The following is a 22,235-nucleotide window of genomic DNA, read 5'->3' as shown; positions in this document are numbered from 1 at the left end:
TATGCTAAGCTGAAAAACAGCTGGTTTGTGTTAGCTAACGTTTCCCAGAAACAATCTCGTCTGGTCCTCTCTTCCTCCTCCTTCCTAACCGACCATGAATGGTGAACTGAATGAGAGCGAGAAGACTGTGTGCGTGTGTGTGTGTGTGTGTGTGTGTGTGTGTGTGTGTGTGAGCATGTTAGCATGTGTCTAACTGTGGTCTTGCTGGCATTCAAAGGAAATTATGGCTTACAAGTGTCCCCACCTCCACCTCTGGCTATACTGAACACTTAAAGCTGGGTTCAAGACCGCAATGCGTTTTAAATGCTTCGCAAGTGTTTCCTTCATGACCTTCCAGGAATTTTAGTACTTTGAAATGCCCTATCGTCTAGGTCAAGTGCAGTTGGGGGGGTTTGAAGAAACTGCTGTGGAAGTGGCCAGAAAATGACCTGGAACATGTCTACATAGATACCTAAATGATTTTGAACAGAGGTTCTTTAAAGTAAGGATCACAACTCAAAATTTGGCAACAGCTCCACTTCTTGTGGGTCTCCGCATGAGTATGTGTGGGCTTTAATAAGCCTGGGTCACAGGGTGAAACTCTGTTTATTCAATTCTGGTCCCAAGTGGAAAACGGTTGGGAAGCCCTGATTTCACTGGTTCATGCTGCGAACCCAAACCACAGTGTAACACAAAGTGCTGGTCTAAATTAGCAGCACTGTGTTCCTGCAGCATTAAAGTGCGTGAAAACAAAAGGTTTTTACACTGACACTAAAGCCAAACTGGAGCAAAAAGACAATACTTTAGCTATTTGGACTCATATGAAAAAAGGACTAACTTTAATTGTCAATCTACATATCAAGCTGTAATTACTACCAGCAGGTCTGTAATTAGTTATATTAACGTTTTTAATAAAACACAGAGGCCCACAGTCACATGGACAACATAATAATAAAAAAATAATGTTGGATTGTTGATTTCGTAAAGTTACAAAAGTTCTCGGACAACGCCAGCCTCATTTCTAACACCTTCAGAGTAACAGCGGTTAAGCGTTCAGACAAATCCCTTAAACGGGTTCTGCAGCAGTTTAGAGGAAATTTACTTTAATGTGTTCGCAGACATTCCTAGGGTACCATTATTGTGGTAAAAATGGTCACAGCATAACTGAAATAACTTGCTTTCAAGACAGAAAAATTGTCACTGTTCAGTCGCTGGTTAGGCATTGCTCAGCATGGCTCCCAGCTTACCTCATCCCAGGTTTACATTCTGTGCAGATAATGGAGGCGGTGCATCTCTTACAGTTCTCTGGACATCTCCTGCAAATGTTGGAATCTGCAAGACACAGGGAGAGCCAGTCATACACAGTGGCTAATAGGATCCAGAAGTCTGGTTGCATTTGAAATGAAGAAAGGGAGAGGAGGAGAGAAGGAAGAAGGAGGCGAGAAGTTGAAGACCAGTAAGAAAAGTGGGAGAGAAAAGGTGAGAGACTGAGTGGGAAAAGGGGCAGATGAACAAAACAGGACAAAAGGCAGCAGGAGGAGATGGCAAGAGAGGGGAAGAAGTGAAATATCAGAAGGCTAAAGCTGTGGGGATGAAAAAGAAAAGATTGTAGTGTTGGTGAGGGAGGATGGGAATGTAGATGAATATTTCAAAAGCCAGACTAAAAGCAATGACACGCTTTGACACAATACACATGGACACTTGTTTCTTCAGCAGTGACGAGGATTGCCAAAAAGTGATGGGAACAACACGTTTTATTATTCCTCGGAAACCATAGAGTGGACTACAGCTATTAATCAAAACCATTATGTCTACATATCCAAAAATGTTGCTTATGTATGACACAACCTCTATGGTTTTGTCTGGGAAGTCACATGGTCAGAGCTCAGAGGAGGAGACTGAGAGTAAGTGAGGATTGCTGGTTAGATTTTCAGGAATCTGAAAATCATTACAGGGTGTATGCAGGATATGGACAGGTCACGGAAAGATTTACATAGAAGAAAATGCACTTTTATGTTGTCTCACTAGTGTAACTTTCCCATTTTAGTTGGAAATTCTGGGTCCAAAGTCATTTATCAAGCAGTGCTGTACAACATTTCACTGTTCCAGCTTCTCAAAAATGAAGATTTTCTGCTTTTCTGTTTTATATCTTAGTAAATAAAGTAACTTTCAATTTCAGATGGCTATTTAAACAAAACAAGTGATGTGAAGAGAAGAATTTTCTACATATTGACTTTTCTGTCCCTAAAGAATGATTGTAAATTAAATATTACAAAAAATATGCTTGAAATGTGATTCTTGACCAGTAATGCAACCATCACATGAACGTGTCCATGTGTTAATAAAGGCAGGAATTCATCTTGGCTGGCCGTCAGACTGACACAGAGAAAATAAACTCTCGCTCATTTAACACAACACAATACTCAGCGGTGCCAACATTTTGAAAAGAAAAAGTATCCACTACATCTTGGCCTGTTGAAATGTTATGATTGAACCTGGATCAGATCACATCAGATCTGCTGCCAGAGACTCTCAGAGCTGCCAGGACTTTGCGTTGGCTGCAAACCAATATATAGACATAATTATAAGACATACATAGATTCAGTCTCTCATTTCTGCTTTACTTTCATCCAGGCTGGTATACATCTTAAGTATATACATACAGCAAAAACGGTATGTTAACACTGTAGCAGAGGTCGACAGAAATAAAATAAGCCGACTTCTCATTAACATAATCCATAGACGATCCTCCTGCAGAGCTGTTTTATTTCATGTTTTACTCCATGTTACACTGATGAAAAATTCTACTTTTAGCACAAACTTTCCAGTCCTGTTCAGTTCAGCAAGTGCATGAAAATAAATGACCGGCTAGACGTTACATCAAGGATACAACTGCATCATTCTGAGGTAGTGGACGAAAGCAGTTTTTTTTCATGTGGATTACCTTCCCCACTGAGGGCTATTCTTTAATCTTAGGAACTTCACACTTGGAGACTTTCATCAGTGGACAGAAAGGCGACATTGATCTTGGAAAGACAGATCATTGACCCTGCGGGGGCGTGTACCAATCACGAGGTGAGGCTGATTTTGTGTTGTTGGAGGCATTTTGCTGCAGCATCACTAGAACTGTTCAATTAACTTTTAAATGCTGTTTAGGAGAACTCACACGACTTTAAAAACCAAAGCTGTGGCCAGAGAAAACTAAAATTAATCGTTTTGAAACACATTTTTGACAGCATGTTGTGCCATCATGTGTGTAGTCATTCATGTACATTTTAAAGCCAGCTCGGCCAGCAGTGAAACGTACCACGGTCGAGGTAGAAGTTGTCGGCACAGTTGGCGACACACGTGTTGGAGCCCTCGTTAAGATGGAAACCAGTCCTGCATGTGGTGCACTGGTCACTCCGGCTACCAACGCAGGTCTCGCACAACGAGGAGCACTTCTTGCAGCGCTTCCTATCGTCACGGAAAAAGCCACTGGGGCACTCTGACACGCACATCCTGGAGAGAGAGGCGAATAAAGAGAGAAAAAAAGAGATACATAAGGTGAAAGAGAACGTCAGAAATGGCAAAAGTGGAACACAAAGAAGGGACCATTTATATTTCTTACAGACATATTCAGGTTTCAGACGTGTAACATAACAAAGACAAAATAGACCTCATTGTGCCGTGATTAACAACCTCTGTATCTCAGTGTAATGTTAACAGGCTCAAAATGTAAAACACATGTCTGACTAAAAACATATGCCGCTTGTGAAAGAGTATTATGGGCATAATACAACCGGTCCAATCATAAATATGAGCTCAAGAAAAATGTAATTTTATAGGACTAAAGCAGAAAAAGTTTTTCATAATTACTCGTTGTAAATGTAAACCTATTTTTCATGTATCGATTGCATGTAATAAAATTGGGACAAACAGATGTAGAGGGGCCGAGTGTGTGTGCGTGCAGGCGCTATATAGTGAACAGGTGCAACATCTGCTGGATAACTTCACAGCTCTCTGTCACCCCCTCATTTCACCCTGAGGCTCCGTTCCTAAGGTGAAAAAGATCTCCAAAATCCTCAAGAGCACAACACACACACACACACACACACACACACACACACACACACACACACACACACACACACACACACACACACACACACACACACACACACACACACACACACACACACACACACACACACACACACACACACACACAGCTTAAGCCTTATTCACACACTACAGAGTTTTCTGCCAAGAAACACATATGGCACGTGTGAAACACATAATCCACGTGTGCACATACTCACTGCCATACCTATGTCCTCCGACTGCAATACCATTCCTCGGCTAAAATGATTATTTAACCACTAAAGATTATATAAACACTATAATGTAACGCCTACCCCAAGGACACCACAGAATGTGTTAAAATTTCAAAACCGCATAGTCCCGACCACACGGTCAGTGCAAGCAGATGTCAGCGATTTAAATCCTATGGACATGAAAGTGCAGTACAAGCAATTTAAAGGAAAAGGGTTTTTTTCCCACCATGACCAGAGTATTTCTAAAATTCTCTCTATAACCCTGTATACAATGTACACACATATGTGCTGATACACATAGAAGTGCTACCGACAAAGTTTCAAAGCACCACACACACCTTTTGGTGAGTCTAGACCATCAAACACATATGTAGGGATGTAATTATCTGAACATTCGACACCACCGCCATCCTTCCTCCCACCACTCCCCCCAATCTTCATTCATCAATTGCTCCCTGTGGTGGCAGAAAAGGGCAGCACACCTCTAAAGTGGGCTAATGATAAGGCAGCGCCTAAGCTTGCACATTCTCATGCACCTGCATTGGTTTGTCTTTTATTAGTGCAGAGACCCGCTGACACAAAGGCAATTACAACAGACTTTGATCCTAATGGGATCCTGAGGGCACACACAAATGTGCATGCACGCACACACCTTCAAAGTCACTCACACTCACAAGCGTGCACACACTTTAAACAGGAGGAAGAGAGAGACCGAACATGATGTGGTCGACAGGAAACAGCATCTCTGTTATAAAACTGACAAGCTTAAACTAATCAGGACAACACCTGCACTGTTCCTTCACTGTATTTATATTAAGCTCACGGAATAACACAGTTGACCTGTGACCTTAAATAGCGGAAAAAAGGAAATGTGTTGAATTTCAAATGAATACAGCCGAGAGCATTTAAGCGGTTCAATGCCAAGAAATCAAAATGTAACCTTTTGAAATTCTGAAGAAAATTAAACTAAGATATGACTCAGGGTCAGAATACAACAAAAAGCAAGAGATTATGTAGTTTAGTCATAAAAACTAAAAAGCAAACGAAACAGCATCTGTGTACTGTCAATGTGCTTTGGAAGTTGTGGCTTCTACTGTTGAAACCTTTACAAAGCAGCTCAAGAGCCACTCACTTAAACTCTGTCATTACTTTTATATCGCGTCTCTGCTTAATGTCTCATTTCTGGCTTTTGCTGTGCGGTGCATCGTCACTTCTGATACATTTGAGCCTTATGTAAGACACATACTTGATACATGCAAAAAACAAGGACATTAAATTCCTGCTGTAATGCTGACTATTAAATTAATTTAAACTGGACTGAAACAAACGGGTATAAATGTTTATTTGAGGCCTGTAAACAGAATTGAAATATTGCCTCAAGCTGATCAAACCTAGTTATCTGTGGATTGGTATGCACCAACATGCACTTTACCTTCGCAAAACATTCTGATTGAGACCCTCTCAGCTACTATTGATCCCTCTCTTTATTGGTCTGTCTCTGGACTCTCAGAAGACTTCAAGCTCTTTAACAAAATCAGATGTGGTTGAAATCACATACGAGCAAGACGTGCTTTCTAAATGCACTTTTTAGATTATGAGGGGAGAAAAAACAAATTGGTTCTGGTGGAGTTGACAGAACAATCACTTTTAGATCCCCAACGCGTACTTTGAGAATCTATGAAGTGTCTAAAAAAGTGAGAAAAGTCAGTGACACTGAGTGGAATGAATCATTATATTCCCAAATGTAATTACATCACCTTTGCTTTGCTTTCCATAAAAATATGTACAATAGGTACATAATAAGATGATTCAAGAGACAAAATACTTTCTGCCCATTGGCAAGTACATTCAAAAGATCTTCACATGCATCCAAGACACTTCAGCACGAAGCTGAAGTAGTAATTCTTTGCTGTGATCCAACACAAGGCCAATATTCTACTTAATACTAATTTCTAATTTCCACTACGCTCCGAGCTGTTGGAGCAGCCTTCCCAGCGATCTGAGAGGAGCTGGAAATATTGATACTCCTTCATTTCAGACATTTTACTGTTTATCATGATTATTAATATATTCTATTTTATTTAATTAACTTTTTTAAAATCAATTTTTAAGAGTAGTTTTTCATAATATGTTGTTGTTTTTTTCTAATCACTTCTAAGGCACTTTAAGTTGCATTTTTATGTGTTTGAAAGGTGCTATATAAATACATTTTGATATGACTGATGATTAATTGGTTAATACTAATTTCTTATGGTGTCTGACTTTGTGTTGTTCTTGAACTTGAGGAAGTAGTGGAGGCAGTTGTTGCAGTGATGGGGTCCAGGACCTTCACATCCATTTTCATTGCATTCAGAGTCACAGGGGCCTGGGGACACACAGAAGCAGCAGAGTGAAGAAGTGACGATCACAGGAATGCGCTTTATCGTCTAATCTCGGAGTACTTACTGTCATTGTAATGGGGCAAGAACAATAGCAGCTGCTGAGGAATTATGCTAATGTCCAATGCTGCTACTGTGGTTAACCTGTCTGCTCTGGATTTATCACTTACCGTTGTACTCCTCTGTGAACTCCTCAGTGGAGCGGGGCTTGTGTATCGGAAGGTACGGGTGCTCAGTGGTGCCGTACAGCACCAGCGACCACTCCTTCAGCTTGCCTGAGGAAACAAACGCAATGCATAACTCATCGTATACACAGATCCACAGAAAGCAGTTCAACCATCTTTCACTACTAAAACAACAACCGCATAATCTAAACGACGCTACATTTCAGCTCCCATAAAGAGATTATATTACATTAGACGCTTAATGATACACATGAGAAAACCAGGCACAAGTTACATGGGATTATGGTAATCGACGCAACAGCTTCTTAGGAGCTGCTACTCTCCATCTGAGACTTTATTATGCTGTTAAATTAGTGGGTCATTTGAGCAGTTAAGTTCACTGCCTCCAGAGCAACATGTGTGCTCCTGCTGGTCCTGCACCGAATCCAGGCAAAACTTTCCCCTACGTCTTCTATTTTTACTGTTTCAGACTAAAAAAACAAAATACAAAATATTTCATAGATTAATGAGTCTTTGTTTGATTAAAGAAATGATTAATACTGTCATACCCGGTACTTTCTGGCTGCGGAGTTGAGAAGGTGAGTCGTAGATCTCTAGGACCCAGTCGCCTGCTGCCTTCTCTCCCCAGCAGTGGGTGGTCATAAACTCCCAGTTCTTAAAACCCTCCATGGAGTGATCAAACAACCTGCACACACACGCACACACAAACACACATACAAGCACGCACACACACAAATCACACAAAGATATCAGATAAGGAAACGACTCAAGTATTGCAAATACCAGTACAAACAAACGCAACCACTCATCCAAGTCCAATCAAAGTCTCTAATGAACTATGTATAAACTTTGTACAGGACTGTGGTTTATTTGAGGTGAAAGTAGACTAGGCACATACAGCACTTACACTCCATTCAGTATCCAATCCCCTGGAGGTTGCAACATTTAGTGCTGTTTCAGCCAGTATTAAAAATGATTGTTGTAACAATTTAATTAAATGTAGCTACTGTAAATATTTAACCCAATAGAGATAACATCTCTCATCTTGTTGTTTTTACCTGTTGGCAAGCAGCTGAGACTTGGTCCCTGAGGGCGAGGTCAGGTTGATTGACAGGTCCCCACGACGAGGGTGCGTGATTGTAATACGTACAACCACATGCTCCAGGAAGATCACATGGTGGTTGTGGTTGTCAGTGCATCCTGTTGCCTTGTAGACCGAACGGACAACATGCTCTGGACGGATAGTTCTAGAGGAACCGATCAAAAAGGTAGACATGAGAAAATGTACAGTAAAACAGAGATATCTACAGTTTGTTATTTCTGGGAGCACTGATAAGTTGATGCCTCGAGCAAATACAATATTGAGTCAGTGTTGTGCAGTGGGAAAAATAACAACCATCGCTCAAGGTTTCCTTCCAGTAATACACAGCAATCCCGAGATTAAGCCACTATCTATAGAAAAGTAGCAGTATTTCATTTTTAAATATCACAATTATCGCCAATATTGGCATATATTGTGACATCCCTACTTGGAAATACTAGGAAATACCTCATACCTCATACTTTCTTGTTAATATATGCATATTCCAAATTTGATGCCAGCAACACATCTCAAACATGTTGGGACAGGGTCAACAAAAGACTGGGAAAGGTAAAATGGTTATTTGCAAACGGGTGATAGTATCAGGATTGGGTATATTTGCCTCGCTGCAAAGATGTAATACAGATTTTGTAGACCAATATTGGAACCAAGCAGCTTGAAGGTTAATTAAAACTGGCCATCATTGTCAAACACAGGATTTAGCTGCTGAAAGTCACTCTGTGTGCCCTCAGACATAACATAGCTGTACCTGCAGTCTGTCTGTTCTTTTGGGGAGTGAGGTTGGAGACTGTGGCCGTCTCCCTACACCGAAACGTTCTGCTCAGTGAACTGTAGCCAAAAATTCTGTTAGTGACTGACATAACATTCAATATCAAGACTCAATACCCCCAGGGCACCCCCAAAAAGCAATCACATGTATTTCTTTTTGATTTAACCTCCTCCAGAAACCAAAGAGCATGCATACAAGTCCATATTAAGGTTTTCCATTTCCTAAACCTCCACCAGCCAAAGAAACCAAGAACCACGAGCTTGATAAGAAAGACAATGATCGTTATTTGTTCTGTCTGCTATGCACAGCTCAGCAGCAAAGGAGATCACCTAACAGCCAACGCAAACATCTAATAATCCCCTGAATAACATCTGTGATATGATCGAATATAAAAGCAATATAATAACAAAAACAGTAAAAACATAGACAGGTCCAGTGCAGGGGACAATGAATACCATCTTTCCCAAACAATGCTTTGGATAAAGAGTAAACAGATCCAACACATAACAGGGGCAGCTGTGGCTCAGAGGGTAGAGCGGGTCGTCCACTGACCACAGGGTTGATCCCCATCTCCTCCTCCTCCTCTCGTTCTGTCAAAGTGGCTTTAGGGAAGTTTGGTAGCTCATGCCCATCGATCTGGATTATGTGTGTGAACGGGTGAATGAGAGGAAAATTGTCTAGTACTTTGACTAAAAGCGCGATATAAATACAGCCAGTTACCATTACATTTTATTTAACGCACTGCAGTGAGCTGGAAACTAAAGCAGAGCTGTTGGACTAAACTTGCTGGCAAAACAACATATAAAAGGATTATTATCATTATTATTGCAGGGTGGAGGGTTAAAAGACAATTATAACGAGTGACATGTGCTGTTTGATCCCGTGTAAGAAAGTGTTTTATTATTAGATTGGATTCCCTGTTGTCAGGGTTACAAACACGACGGTGACATTTAAGTGTTATAGCACAGATGTTTATCATTAAGAGGAAAATTACCTCACGGCAATTATCAGCTAGCGAAGATCGTATTTAGCTGTGTGAAGAAGATGAACCTTTTAACTTGGAACAACATATCCTCACTCCATTGATTACTAATTACTGCTTAAAATACCAATTTGTTTGAGAAAGGCCAAAACGTGTCATCAAGATTAATTTGATGACTTCAGTCGAGAATTGCATTTTAGTCTTGTGAAATTGGCTAAAACAAATTCACCTCTCTCATACCGAATAGTTTAACCAACTCGTCTGCAAAAAGTGAAAGTGGTTTATTTTTATTTAAAGCAGTGTGATAGGAATTGTCGTTCCAGAATAAACACAGGTACACAATCCATCTGACAATTTCCCCTTTTGTCCAACTCCATTTTTGATCCTACGGGCCTAACAGCCAATATTAACAATTCACATAAAAACTGATGAAACCAGAGAATTGCACAAGGACATTCATATGAGCTCAAGAAGACATGATGTAATAAATTACAGAGAGGAAAAAAAAACGGATTGTCTTTTTCATAAGTCCTCGATGACAGTTTGGACAACAGACAACAGTAATGGCTGGGGAGTCTAGGGCTGATATCACAGCTCTGGCTTCTCCATGACACAACACAGATAACTGAACCACACGCATGGGACCAAGCAGAGCAGATGAACAGCTGATTACTACCAGCCTGATTGCAAACAGATCAGGCAGTTTTCCTGGTGTGTGCTCCAAGTGGAGTGAGGCGAGCGATAGCAGACAGACATTACCAAACGCAGTCAGAGAGGCCAGCCAGAGGGTGTGTGGGAACACAGCAGTGAGGTGACGGCTGAAGCACAGAACACACACACATGCCGTATACGCACACGTATCTGAAGACGTAAGAGCAAATGAAGAGTCTCGTATAGATTATGCTTCATGAAAAAAACACCGGCACATTGACACGTTCATGGGCCGAGAGACATTTATACACAAAATTATCTCAACAAAGTTGTTTGTGAAGGGAAAAGACTGTTTCAGACTATTTGGGGCAAACTGAAAATTCAGCTTTTAACTGTGTTACACATAAAACTTTCATGACTTCTTTGCCTTCATTCCCAAGACAAAACAAAACAGAGCCTTTTGTTTTCTGGTGATTACCTACTTCTTTGCAAGCCTGTCATTTGGCTGGATGAACATAGGGTAATTCTGTTTATAAACACGGCCCAAGCTCCCAGTAACCGGACCAATGTGTGACTGACCATTTCACACATCTCTGAGGCTACTCATAAATGCACTGCACATGGAAAACAGGAGGCTAAAATGACAGGGTTGCTTTTATTTCTTTCACGCACAACAGTGGAAATCTCTCCATAAGCCAACACACATTACATGAGTACGGAGGCCCGAGCATGACTGCCTCTGACACAAGCTGGACTTTACATAAGCCTCATATGGACTGACTTGTGCACTGGAGCAGAACAGACAGAATGACACTGATAATGCAGCAGTCGCTGGCCACCGAGCCTTCAACTGAAAGCAAACCAGTTCAGGGCCCAAGTTCATCCAGCCAGCCAGCCAGCCTAACACAGAACAGTGCTCAGGCTTCCAGCTGCATCAAGAATAACAAGCTGTGAAGCCTTGGCTCTCTCCGTGTGTGTGTGTGTGTGTGTGTGTGTGTGTGTGTGTGTGTGTGTGTGTGTGTGTGTGTGTGTGTGTGTGAGGGAGAGAGAGGGAGGGAGAGTGTGCGTAGTAAAGGTCTTATGTGAGAACCACCCTGCCAGAACTAATGCTTGGCCCCTATCAAGGTACAGCTTGCACAACCACACTCTCGAACACATGCCGGTGCATAAAACACCAGGGAAAGAAAAAAAAATTTAAGAAAAGATGACATATCTGGCATTTCGTTTTAACTTTGCACAGTATGAACACAAGATAGTATCAGATTTCTTAATGTCAGCCAGAATGTCAGCCTACTACAATTTATAAACTTGTTGAACTACAGAGTGGTTATCTATTGTTGTGGAGCAGCAGTTGATTTCTGTAATTATATTATGTCTGAGCGCTGCAGCATACAACGCTATTTTAGATGACTTTGGAGTAAAAGCTTGTGCACTAGGGAAGGATCTTCCGTAAAGTGAGGAGCGCTAAGAAACGGTTTTCAAAGATTTTGTGGACGAACTTGACCTGTCTGTACAGAGTTCTGATTTCAGCTCCTTCGAACACCTTTGGGATGAAGTGGAGCACCAACTACAAGCCAGGTCTCATTACCCAAAATGAGTGGCTGACGTCATCAATGTGCTTGTGGTTGAATGGGACCAAATCACTGCAACCTGGCTCTAAAATGTTGTGGAAATCCTTCCCAGGAATTCCCGAGGATTTGGAACGAGCGGTTTATCAACGACATGGCGTAACGCCTCCATGTCGGCATACTTTTGCCATGTAGTGTTTCTTGAAATGCTAAAACAGACAGAAAGGTGTGTGTGTGTGTGTGTGTGTGTTTGTGTTTGTGTGTGTGTGTGTGTGTGTGTGTGTGTGTGTGTGTGTGTGTGTGTGTGTGTGTGTTCTACCTAATTTGTCGGTCTGCGCTCTCAACACAGACGTGCTGAGAGGGGACTTGCTTCCATTTCTCTGCTTCCTTTACCATCGCCTCAGCGTCCATCAGACCAAAGCCGTACAGGTGGCTGACTGTAGAGAACAGTGAAAAGTCACAGCTGATCACACCGCTACAATGCTAACTCTTACCGTTTCTCGTACCAGTGATAATCTAAAAATAATGGTTTAGTGTTTTAACTAATCACAAGGAAGATGTTGTGATTTTTCCCCCCCCATCTTGAAACCATGCAACCACCATATAATAGTATGTATGTCCCATTTTTAGATCCCTAGAAAAGACTGTTATGCAGTCCAAATTTGTCCAAAAAAGCAAAAATCCAGAGCAGGTTTTCTCTAATAAATGATGGAAATACTGCAGACATATATGGTAGTTTTTTTCTAAAAAATTAAAAAGAAAGTTTGGAAACAGCTCAACTTATTGGTACAGCAGCTCAAATATGAATTCCTTCCATACTTCTCGCACCCCCCACCCCTCCTCCCCTGTTCTGTTTCTCTTTAGTTCCTCTTTGAAAAAACAGTCACTTGGAAAATCTCCAGGCACACTGGGCCTGCAGCCTGGCTGACCCCTAGTTCTCACTCTCTTGGTTCCTCTCCCTCAAACACACACACACACACACACACACACACACACACACACACACACACACACACACACACACACACACACACACACACACACACACACACACACACACACACACACACACACACACACACACACACAGGTATGCGTAGACACTGAATCACGCACCACAAAGTTACAAAACAGCAACCACTACATGGACCCTGACAGATGGCAGCTGGCGGCAGAGTAGTTAAGCAAGAAGGAACATTTTTGGAAACTGCTCGTCAACTCTCTTCTGATTGGACAAGAAATAATTCAGGAGTCAAATTAACGCATGTTTGTTTTTCTTTCAACCACACTCTATATCCCACTATGAATCATAAATGCAACTGTTGCCTAATTGAGGAGTTGAGACAATGGCTGCTGGAAAGAAAAGCTACAACCCACAGCATTTTCCCCGACATGTTCCCGCATTCAAACTGGTCTGAGGTTATCAGAAAGAAAACACTTTCTTTGATCACTGCTCATGAGTCACTGTCAGCTTCACAATGTACAGAAACACAACCCAAAACTAGGATACTGTGGGATGCTTTATAATAAAGCCTCAAAAGCTCTATCCTGTGTCCTGTTTTTTGTTTGTTTGTTTTGTTTCTTCTGGGAGGAATGTCGTGAATCAAAAGCCCTAAAGAAATATCAAACAAAAGTAACTAATGCATCAGACATCTTAAGGTAAGAGACGTTTTAATAAGGTTAAATTAAATAGATAGAAAAGAGTGATCAGAACAAGTTTTTATTCATAACCATAAGGGACAGGTGAGCTCTGCAGTGTCCGTTAATCAAATGAGTTGCAGCAAACTTTTGACTGATTTAAAGATAGTGTTGTGTAGAAATGCGTGTGCGTGTGTGTGTGTGTACCATTGTAACCAGCAGCATTAGTCTTCCAGTCGGGAGCGCTGAGATGTCCGGGTTTAGAGGTCTTCACAATGATGTGCTGAACATCTCTCCATGATAGAACAGGACTAGCAGAAGAGAACAAACACAAACAAACAATTACATTAATTTTTCATCGTAACGTAAAGAGATTCAGACTGAGGAGGAAAACATAACCGAGCGGGAACTAAGTAAAGACAGGATTGACGTAAAGACCTGCCTTCCTATGCACATACTTGCTACAGATATATACTTACATTTTGAAATGTGTAAATATAAACACACACACGTAAATAAATGACAAAGTCAGGCAGCACTGATGATGTAAATACAGGAATAACTTAAGAATGAGGAAAACAGGAGACAAGAGACATATCTCCCTTATTGGAGTAAATTCAGATAATGGCATCTGGGCAGATGGGTGGATGAAAGAGGAACATTAAAAGTTTAGGATAAAAGGGAAAGGAAGTTTAAAAAAAGCACAAGGAGGAAGAGAGGAAGATGAGATGCAAAAAAAAGTTAGGAAAACATAGTAATATAGAGTAGGTGGAAGATTACTGAGAGGAAAAATTACAGAGAGGCATAGACGGAGAGCATGGATGCCTGTTCATGCTTCCCTAGTTTCTCAGATCTCACGTGAGATCCATTACGAGATGGCAGCCATGTGTCTCAACGTCTTTGATGTCCAAACGCTACATTAAAAAGAGAAAAACCAGGGAGAAGTGGGTCACTTCGTTTCCTGGGATTCCCTTCCATCTCATATGCCGGCCAGATGCTCCGTTCCCTCCCCTCGTGTCACTCCCTCACCATCTGAGACCTCCGAGATCTGCACCCCTCTGGATCAGTTGACCTAAAACTAATATTCAAAAAAGGTTTACAAGCCAACATTCGGATTTTAAATACTAAGAAGATGCACAGAAGTGATGTGAGAGGGAGGCACAGAGCAACCTGCAGCAAAATGAGTCTGACCTGAACACACTGTGCCTTTGCCTGCTGAGCTTCTGGCATTAGAGCAGGTTCTTTCACAACTTCCTGTGATCTTTTAAAAACAGAAACGCACTAGAGGACTTTTAAAATCCTTAACATCTGGGAAAAGTCTCAGCACCACACATTCAGCCGCTGCCTTTCAAACATTATAGTTAAAAGTCTTCTTCACATTTGCGATGCACTTTATTCCATAAGTGCTCTGTGAATTTTGTCTTTTATCTTGTTGTGCTACTGGGATGGGATTCAGGGTTCATCACTGCTGCGGTTTCATTTTGTTGTATTTTCTGTCTTGTATTTATCCTGGTGTTTAATGCAGCAATTATGTTAGACATTTTGTTGCTTTAATGTGAATTTAATTGCATTTGCTGTAATGAAATCTGCTATGAAAAAACATTTTGAGGGATGAGAATCTGAGGGGCATAAGCGACATCTAACCAACTTTACAAGCAAGCCAAAACCAAAAAAAAGGTCATACTTTGTCCTGAAGTTGTTTATGAGATTAAATCTTTAATATTAAAACTTCATTAATATGCAGATTACAATATACTTTTTTGAAAACAAAAAAATGAATATTCCTTAGAGCACTCAGATCCTGTATTTAGCTAATTTTTCACTCACCCCTTGATTTGTTCTTGTGGGTTGCACATGGTTAGAAGAAATCTTGATTCCTAAACCTTTGCAAACGAAGAAAAGGTGTGCCTACAATCCATTTTTAAAATCTGTCATCATAAAGACATCAGAATCATAGTCTGTATTTCAATTGTGTGCTCCTGGCTTCACATACATTAAGACCACAAAAAATTCAACTAAGCTTAAAGCAAGCCATCAATCTCTCACAGAACTAAGAGCCAGGAAAAGAGCAAACATTTTCGCATCAGCTGTTCATCATTCCTTGGCTTCGAAAAGAAGTAATCAATTTGACTTGACTTCAGCCTTTCTGCACTTATCAGGGTTCAATTCAAGACAAACTGCTTTCTGATGTTAGGGATGAGATCAGGATTAGACATTTTAGATGGAAAGAGGATTTCATCTTTGTATTGTGCAGTCAAGACTTTAACACATAATTCACTAATGCCCACACTGAGCCCGTCTATCATATCCAGATAAATAAAAAATAGACTAAATAGCTGAAAATAAAATATCACGTAAAAAATAATTAAAGGATGGTAGCACAGATAAGTAACATGAAGAGTCAGAATAATTAATGTTCAGATCAATATTAATAGGCTTAGCTGCCACTGTGTAATTATGGTTCCATAAATGTTTTATGGTCATTAATTAAAAGTGACTTTGGCATCATTATCTAGGCCACGACAGCCTCCCCATAAACAAGCCAATACTAATTAATGGAGTAGCTCACATACTGGGGAAAACCAGCAGCACGTCAGTATGTCTAATATAGGTTTCTTGGTGTTTCGCTCAAGTGTAATTATGGATGAAAACACACATGGGTAATCTGCAGGGTGAAGCAAAGTAGGAAGTGAAAGCGGATATTCAGGGGCCAAAAAGTCAAAACATATCAACAGTCAATCTCCATCTCACCTTGTCTAAAAGGTGTAAACTATAATCATAATTTTTCACTCTAAAATCTGCCGCTCATGCTTGAATTTTAAAGCAGACAAATGAGGAAGGCAAAGAGTTTTCTTTTCGCCCATCTGTCCCTGCTTTGGTTTCTTTAAACCTCCCAGTAGATGAGGTTCTTATGGTTATCCTACCTCATTTCTTTTTTATCCCTCTTAATTTCCTCACTCAAGTCTCCTGTCTCCATGTTCACTCACTTTTCCATTTCTTCACTTCCAAGGACAAAAGGAATAAAAGTTCCTGAAGCCCTGAAACATTGCTGCTTGCCGTGCTAGAGTCTAGCTCATAAAGAGGTAAATCATGTGCAGACGTTAAACATATTAAACTTGGCAAAATCTACAGAGAAAAGAGCAAGGGACAGTTTTCTGATGTAACATGTTCCATACCCAGGGAAAAGACCTCACAACAGAGAGAGTTTAGTGAAGTCGAGCGTAATGGCGTCTTGACATGTTTATCACAGAATGTTTGCTTGCTTTCATTCATCAGATAAGGGCAGATACAATCGGTATTGCGCAGAGTTTGTCTAAACTTTTTCCCCCCGTCTCCCTTTCATCCTCACCCGTTGCCTGCATGTGCATGCCTGCAAGTTTATCCATGTGAGAAACTGAATGAATGGACAGAAGGAGAGACAGAGCGTTTGCCTTGGAGAAAAAAGGGCCATCGTGACAGCGGTACAGGCACAGCGAGCACGGCAGAGAGGAGGTGAAAGCTAGCCGAAGAGAAGAAACCATGCAGGCAAGAGGCAGTGTGTGATAATCTTGTTGAGGAAACAGGCTTATGTGCCCAGCACTGCCTGGAAACCGAGAATATTTTCTACTGTGAGGATTTGGATTGGATTATCCAGGTTAAATGAAGTGACCTCAGCTAACTGAGCCGCTCAACATGTGATGATGGGGTAATGCCCAATTCAAAGTCTCAGCACCTGCACTGCACTCTTTCCAATTTATGAGTTAAATCACAAATAAGCAGATCAACAGGTTTTGAAGAGGGAAAGTGCAAACATCTCACACACAGAGCAACCGGGGCACTGGAGGGAATACGAGCCAGACAGAACATTGAAACCAACTGAAAGTGAAATGCTTTAAAAATCTGTTTCTTATCTTTGAAAGTGCCAACTTTGAAATTGGCACTCTCGTCCCTTCTAGCAGAAATGTTTGGCCTGAAAGCACCTGGCCCCAAAATGTCTGTGTTGCAGACAGCATGAAATTCTGCCAACAAGGACGTCTAAATAGTTTCAATGGCTAAAAGAAACAAAATAGGGCAACACTGGGTTTGAAATCAATAGCCAATATTTTGCGCACAATAACGGGGCCATCACAACATAGGTGATTCTGCAATAACATTTACATTTAGCAGTCTTTTGCGGAAGATGGCGAGTGATTCTGCTGTCCTGACATTGATCGGGAGTTTGTTATAAAATATATACTTTAGACGTCTAAAGCCTCTGCAACACAATACAATTTTTGTGTTAACGAAGATGAAAACATACCCTTAAAACTGAAACAAAAAACTTGTAGTAATTGGTCATATTCTACGTAAATTTTTGTAGAATATCTATTTTGTAATTTTATTTTATTTAATTTTATTTAAGAGCCTTCAGTTTCATAGACAGCTGAGATGAAACGCTTTGCACCAAAGTACATAACTTATCCCTCTCAGACCACACAAACCTGTCTCAAGGGCCCAAGGCAACATTGTGTGAAGGTTTGAGAAGAGATGTTAATGAAATGTATTGTGGTATAAAATCGTATATCCCAGTGGATACAGTATGTACACATTTGACGCTGCATAAGGTTGTAACCGGAGTTCAGGCACAGTTCACCTTTGAAGGAGTGCACACCTGTCGAGCACTGACTACTAAAGTAGAGTACATATACACTTCATCATTTACTGAAAAAGGTCTCAGCATAGTGCATTTACACACCTAAAGGGACCCAAACTTGCCTAAAACGATCTCAAAAGTTGCCCTGGGGGCCAGAATTCATCAAAGTTTCTCCATCCATTTCAATTTTACCATCCACACTGGCATTCAGCTGTTAAAACGGTTTTTGTGACACTTAAACCTGCTTTTAGGAACTAGAAGGAGTCCTGTATGTATACAGACCTTCAAGACAAGGTATGTGTACTGAGCTGCGGATGAAATAGCAGTAAATGTGAATACATGACTACGTGGCTGCAGGTCAATTGCATGTAAAATCTGAAACTCTGAACTGACCAGATGCAGGTGTCCATTGTACTGAAGAGAGAAAACTTGTTGTAACCCTTACAATCTCAAGCCCATTATTCTGCATTACATTAACACTTGCTTGCTGCTCCAACTGATAGTAAGCATGTATGTCCTGCAGGAGTGTCCAGTTTTCCAGAATGCCTTGAAGCCATGTACGTCTCTGGTACGTCTCTGTTAAAATGCTGCTGGGATTAACTGACTAAAAAGAAGATAGCTTTTAAAATAGTTAAATGCATCCCCACCGCTGACTTGACAGAGATGAGTCTGTGAGAAAATGCTTCACGTGTTAGCCTTATAGATCACCGAGGCCAGAGGACAAGAGAGCATTAGAGGGTGAGCAAGGGGCAAAAGGATGAAGTGAAGGGATGAGGTTAAGTGGATCTTACTTTGCCTCCAGGGCCAGAGCAATAATGGCAGCAGCCATGGGAGCCGAGGCCGATGTCCCTGTGTGACTGTCTGTACACCGATGTCTCAGGTCTGTTGTGATCTGTAAACAGAGGAGGAGAGAAGAGGAGTGAGGGCAGAGTCAGAGGGGGATGAAAGAGAGATGAAGAGGAATTATAGGAATGAAGAAAGAGAAAAAGGGCAAAGAGGAGATGGAAAGGGGAAAAAGAGGCAAATTGAAAAAAATTAAGTGAAAAGTAAAACAGATGGAGATGAAGAGACGAACATTACAGTTAGAGGAAGACCAGAGAAAATTGTGACAGTGATGGGAAGGTGAGGAGAGAGAAAGCCAAACAGACAGACAGACAGACAGACAGACAGAGAGGGATTGAAGTCATGAGGATCAGGAGGATTTAGACACACCTGAAACTCCTGAAACTCACATTCCAGCTTTGATACACTGCCTCACTATAGATAACACACACGAGTACACAAATCACCAGTTTCCCCAAGAATTTAAGGAAATCAATTCAATGCCCAAGGAGAAACAAAGGATAAAGAATAAGACGGAATTAAAAAAGACAAAAAAAAGTGGAAAACATGTTGTTTAAGCTCTGTATGTCCGTGCTGATTGTATGGACTTTAGACAGCCAAACAGTCAGTCAGCTAACAGTGAGTCAGCCAAGAAAAGCTTGGCCAACTTCCAGTCCGATTCCTCATCAAAGGACCTTTCCTGGACCAAAAAGTTTTAGGGATTATCCGAAGACACACACACACACACACACAGAATCTTAAATGGTTTAGTAAGAAGTAAAAGTGGTCCAGTACTGTTTAAGTAGACAGGACAGTGTCTGCTCGAGTAGATTAGACTGACATTCAGATAAATGAGGTTCTACTGTAAGTGTACAAAGCCGGAGGGAAACTGTGAAGGATGTGCACATGTGTATGTGTGTGTGTGTGCGTCCATGTGCGTGTGCGTGTGTGTGTGTATCTCTGTGTTGTGTGTGAGTGGCATCAGTACGAGGAATGTAGCAAGACCCTGCCAGACAAGCGAGCTCACAGTGGACAACTGTCACTGTCCATCTGAGTGGATCATAGGAGTGATTTGGCCAACTTGGGTCAAACCAGGCCACACTACTGGTCCCACGAGCACATACAGTACACACAAAGTCAAGCTAATGCCAAATTGCATCATGGTGTACTAATTGTTTTCAATTCTTTTCATTTTTAAATGCCCAAATCAAAATATGCACAGCAGTCCATGGAAATTAATGGTTGTCTAGGAAGGTAGACGCACCTTAGGGGTTTTCTTAGATTCAAGTCACACATTTAAGGAGAGACATTACAGGTAAAATGACATTGTTTTCTCACGTACTGGTCGCCAACATGCTGTTTTTCAGACTGGTTAAAAGAAAATGTCCAAAGTACACATTTAGGTCTTTATGTCGGTCCAGATTCCTGTTCTGGAAATGTCAGAAAACTAGCACATACCAAATCAGATAACCTTGTGTGTATATTTTAAAGATAAAATATCAGAAATACAAATAAGTGATTCTCCTAATTAGTGCTGCATGATATAGTCAAAAAGCGATAATGCGATTATTTTGCCATTGCATTTTTCCTGGTCTCTGCCAAACAAACATGTTTATTACATCTGGAGAAAAAAGCTTTGTAAGCCAGAGCATCTCTGCAGCACTACACAATTTAATTAAAGCGCTGTCCTGTGGCACATTTTGCCTTTATAAAATAATTGCAGTTCGTGCAATTTGGATATTGCACTTAGTCATACTGCGTTTTCAATTATTTAGCGATTAATTGAGCAGCACTAATCCTAATGTTAGTAATCAAATGGGATAGTTTTATAGTGACGTCTATTTTTACCGTATTCAAGTGTAGTGTCTCCACTTAAAGCGCCACAGATACAACTTCTACACCAGGAAGGAAGTAACAAGCATTCTGGCCATGCAGTAAAATTAGGCCACGGGCACTCGGGCTCCTTTCAAGAACTAATGCGCTTATGTGTGTGCACGTTCAGCAGCACTTCGTAAAATCTACCACACACACACACACACACACACACACACACTTCAATCCTTACAATCTTTCGGTCATAGTTCTCCCCGCTGCTGTAGGTGGTGGTCAGTGTGGACGAGCATTCCTCCAGGTACCACGGCTTGCGTCCACTCTCAGCTGTGCTCGAGATGGAGATGGTGTATATGGAGTTGGTGTAGCCGTCGCAGGAGCAGTGGTCTCTGCTGCGCCCACCGTTGCCCGAAGCCCACACGAAGATGGAGCCGCGTCCCTTCCTCCCCTGACAAGAGAAGAAGCAGAGAGGATATATTAAGAGCTTGCAGATTTGTCTTAATACTTCACGGGTAATTACTGCTCACCAGACTTTGTTTTGGCTTAAATGTTTTAAATGTTCTTTTAATGGCTGACCGGAGGGGAGTAACAGGCTCTGAAACAGAAATCACTGCAAAAGGAAGAAAAGATCAACACTAGCAGCATGAAAAGAATTGGAAAAGATCAGCAGACTGCAGAGACAGTGCAAGTCTTCAGCAGTCCTGTTAGTGTCTGGCAAAAGATCTGATGTGATTTGATCCAACTTCAGCAATCATTATGTTTCAACTGGGCAAAAGTAGTATTTTTTTTTCTTCTTTTTAAAAGTTGGCATAGCCGAGTACCACGCTGTGTTAGTGAGTTTTTCCCATGCTGCAGAGGAGAGTTCATTTAGTGACTGACACCAGATTTAATGTATTACCAGAATCACTACTGTCAAAATAATAAGTAACAAGTCAGATAAAGGACATTTCTGATAAAGATGTTTGTTTTTGTAAATGGTACATTTCATTGCATAACATTTGATGATCCTTTTATTTATTTTAATTGTTGAAAGGAGATGGCTGCATAATCTTGAAATTTATTCTTACTGTGAGGACACTTTCTCATCTTTGCCTGTTATTTGTTTATTTATCATTATATTGTGCTATTATTGCTGTCCGACAACAAGTCAGTTCTGTTTTTTTCATTCAATATTGTATTTTTGTTACATCCTTGTGGTGGGGACATTGCGTTTACGTGTCTGTGTGGCTGTTTTGCTCAACCCTTTTAATTTTGTAACTTTATTTTGAAGATGTTATGTAAACAATTGTATTATCTGTATTTTAAGCGTGACAGCAAAGCATCAAACGACCACAAAATACCCACATTAGAACTGATGTGATTGTACAGGAAAATGAAAGAAAGCAAAGCAATAAAGTCACAAA

General features: G+C 40.9%; 1 protein-coding gene across 3 annotated transcripts in view; it reads right to left on the bottom strand.

The window, feature by feature from the left end:
• pcsk5b (proprotein convertase subtilisin/kexin type 5b) overlaps nt 1–22,235 on the bottom strand; it is a 53,378-nt gene that overhangs the window by 6,097 nt on the left and 25,046 nt on the right. For all 3 annotated transcript variants that reach the window (XM_084360622.1, XM_084360623.1, XM_084360621.1), the window contains exons 8-17: nt 21,068–21,280; nt 18,972–19,072; nt 13,776–13,879; nt 12,250–12,367; nt 7,917–8,105; nt 7,407–7,543; nt 6,844–6,948; nt 6,558–6,660; nt 3,287–3,480; nt 1,227–1,311 (exon numbers count right to left, since the gene is read on the bottom strand). In XM_084360622.1, coding sequence (XP_084216748.1) covers nt 1,227–1,311; nt 3,287–3,480; nt 6,558–6,660; nt 6,844–6,948; nt 7,407–7,543; nt 7,917–8,105; nt 12,250–12,367; nt 13,776–13,879; nt 18,972–19,072; nt 21,068–21,280 — 1,349 coding nt within the window. The remainder of the gene's footprint in view (nt 1–1,226; nt 1,312–3,286; nt 3,481–6,557; nt 6,661–6,843; nt 6,949–7,406; nt 7,544–7,916; nt 8,106–12,249; nt 12,368–13,775; nt 13,880–18,971; nt 19,073–21,067; nt 21,281–22,235) is intronic.

This window comes from Pagrus pagrus, assembly GCF_965226575.1.
Source record: "Pagrus pagrus genome assembly, chromosome: 8".
In the NCBI taxonomy this organism is placed as follows: Eukaryota; Metazoa; Chordata; class Actinopteri; order Spariformes; family Sparidae; genus Pagrus; species Pagrus pagrus.
The sequence above is the reverse complement of the archived record's forward strand: the minus strand, read 5'-3'. Positions and strand labels throughout refer to the sequence as shown.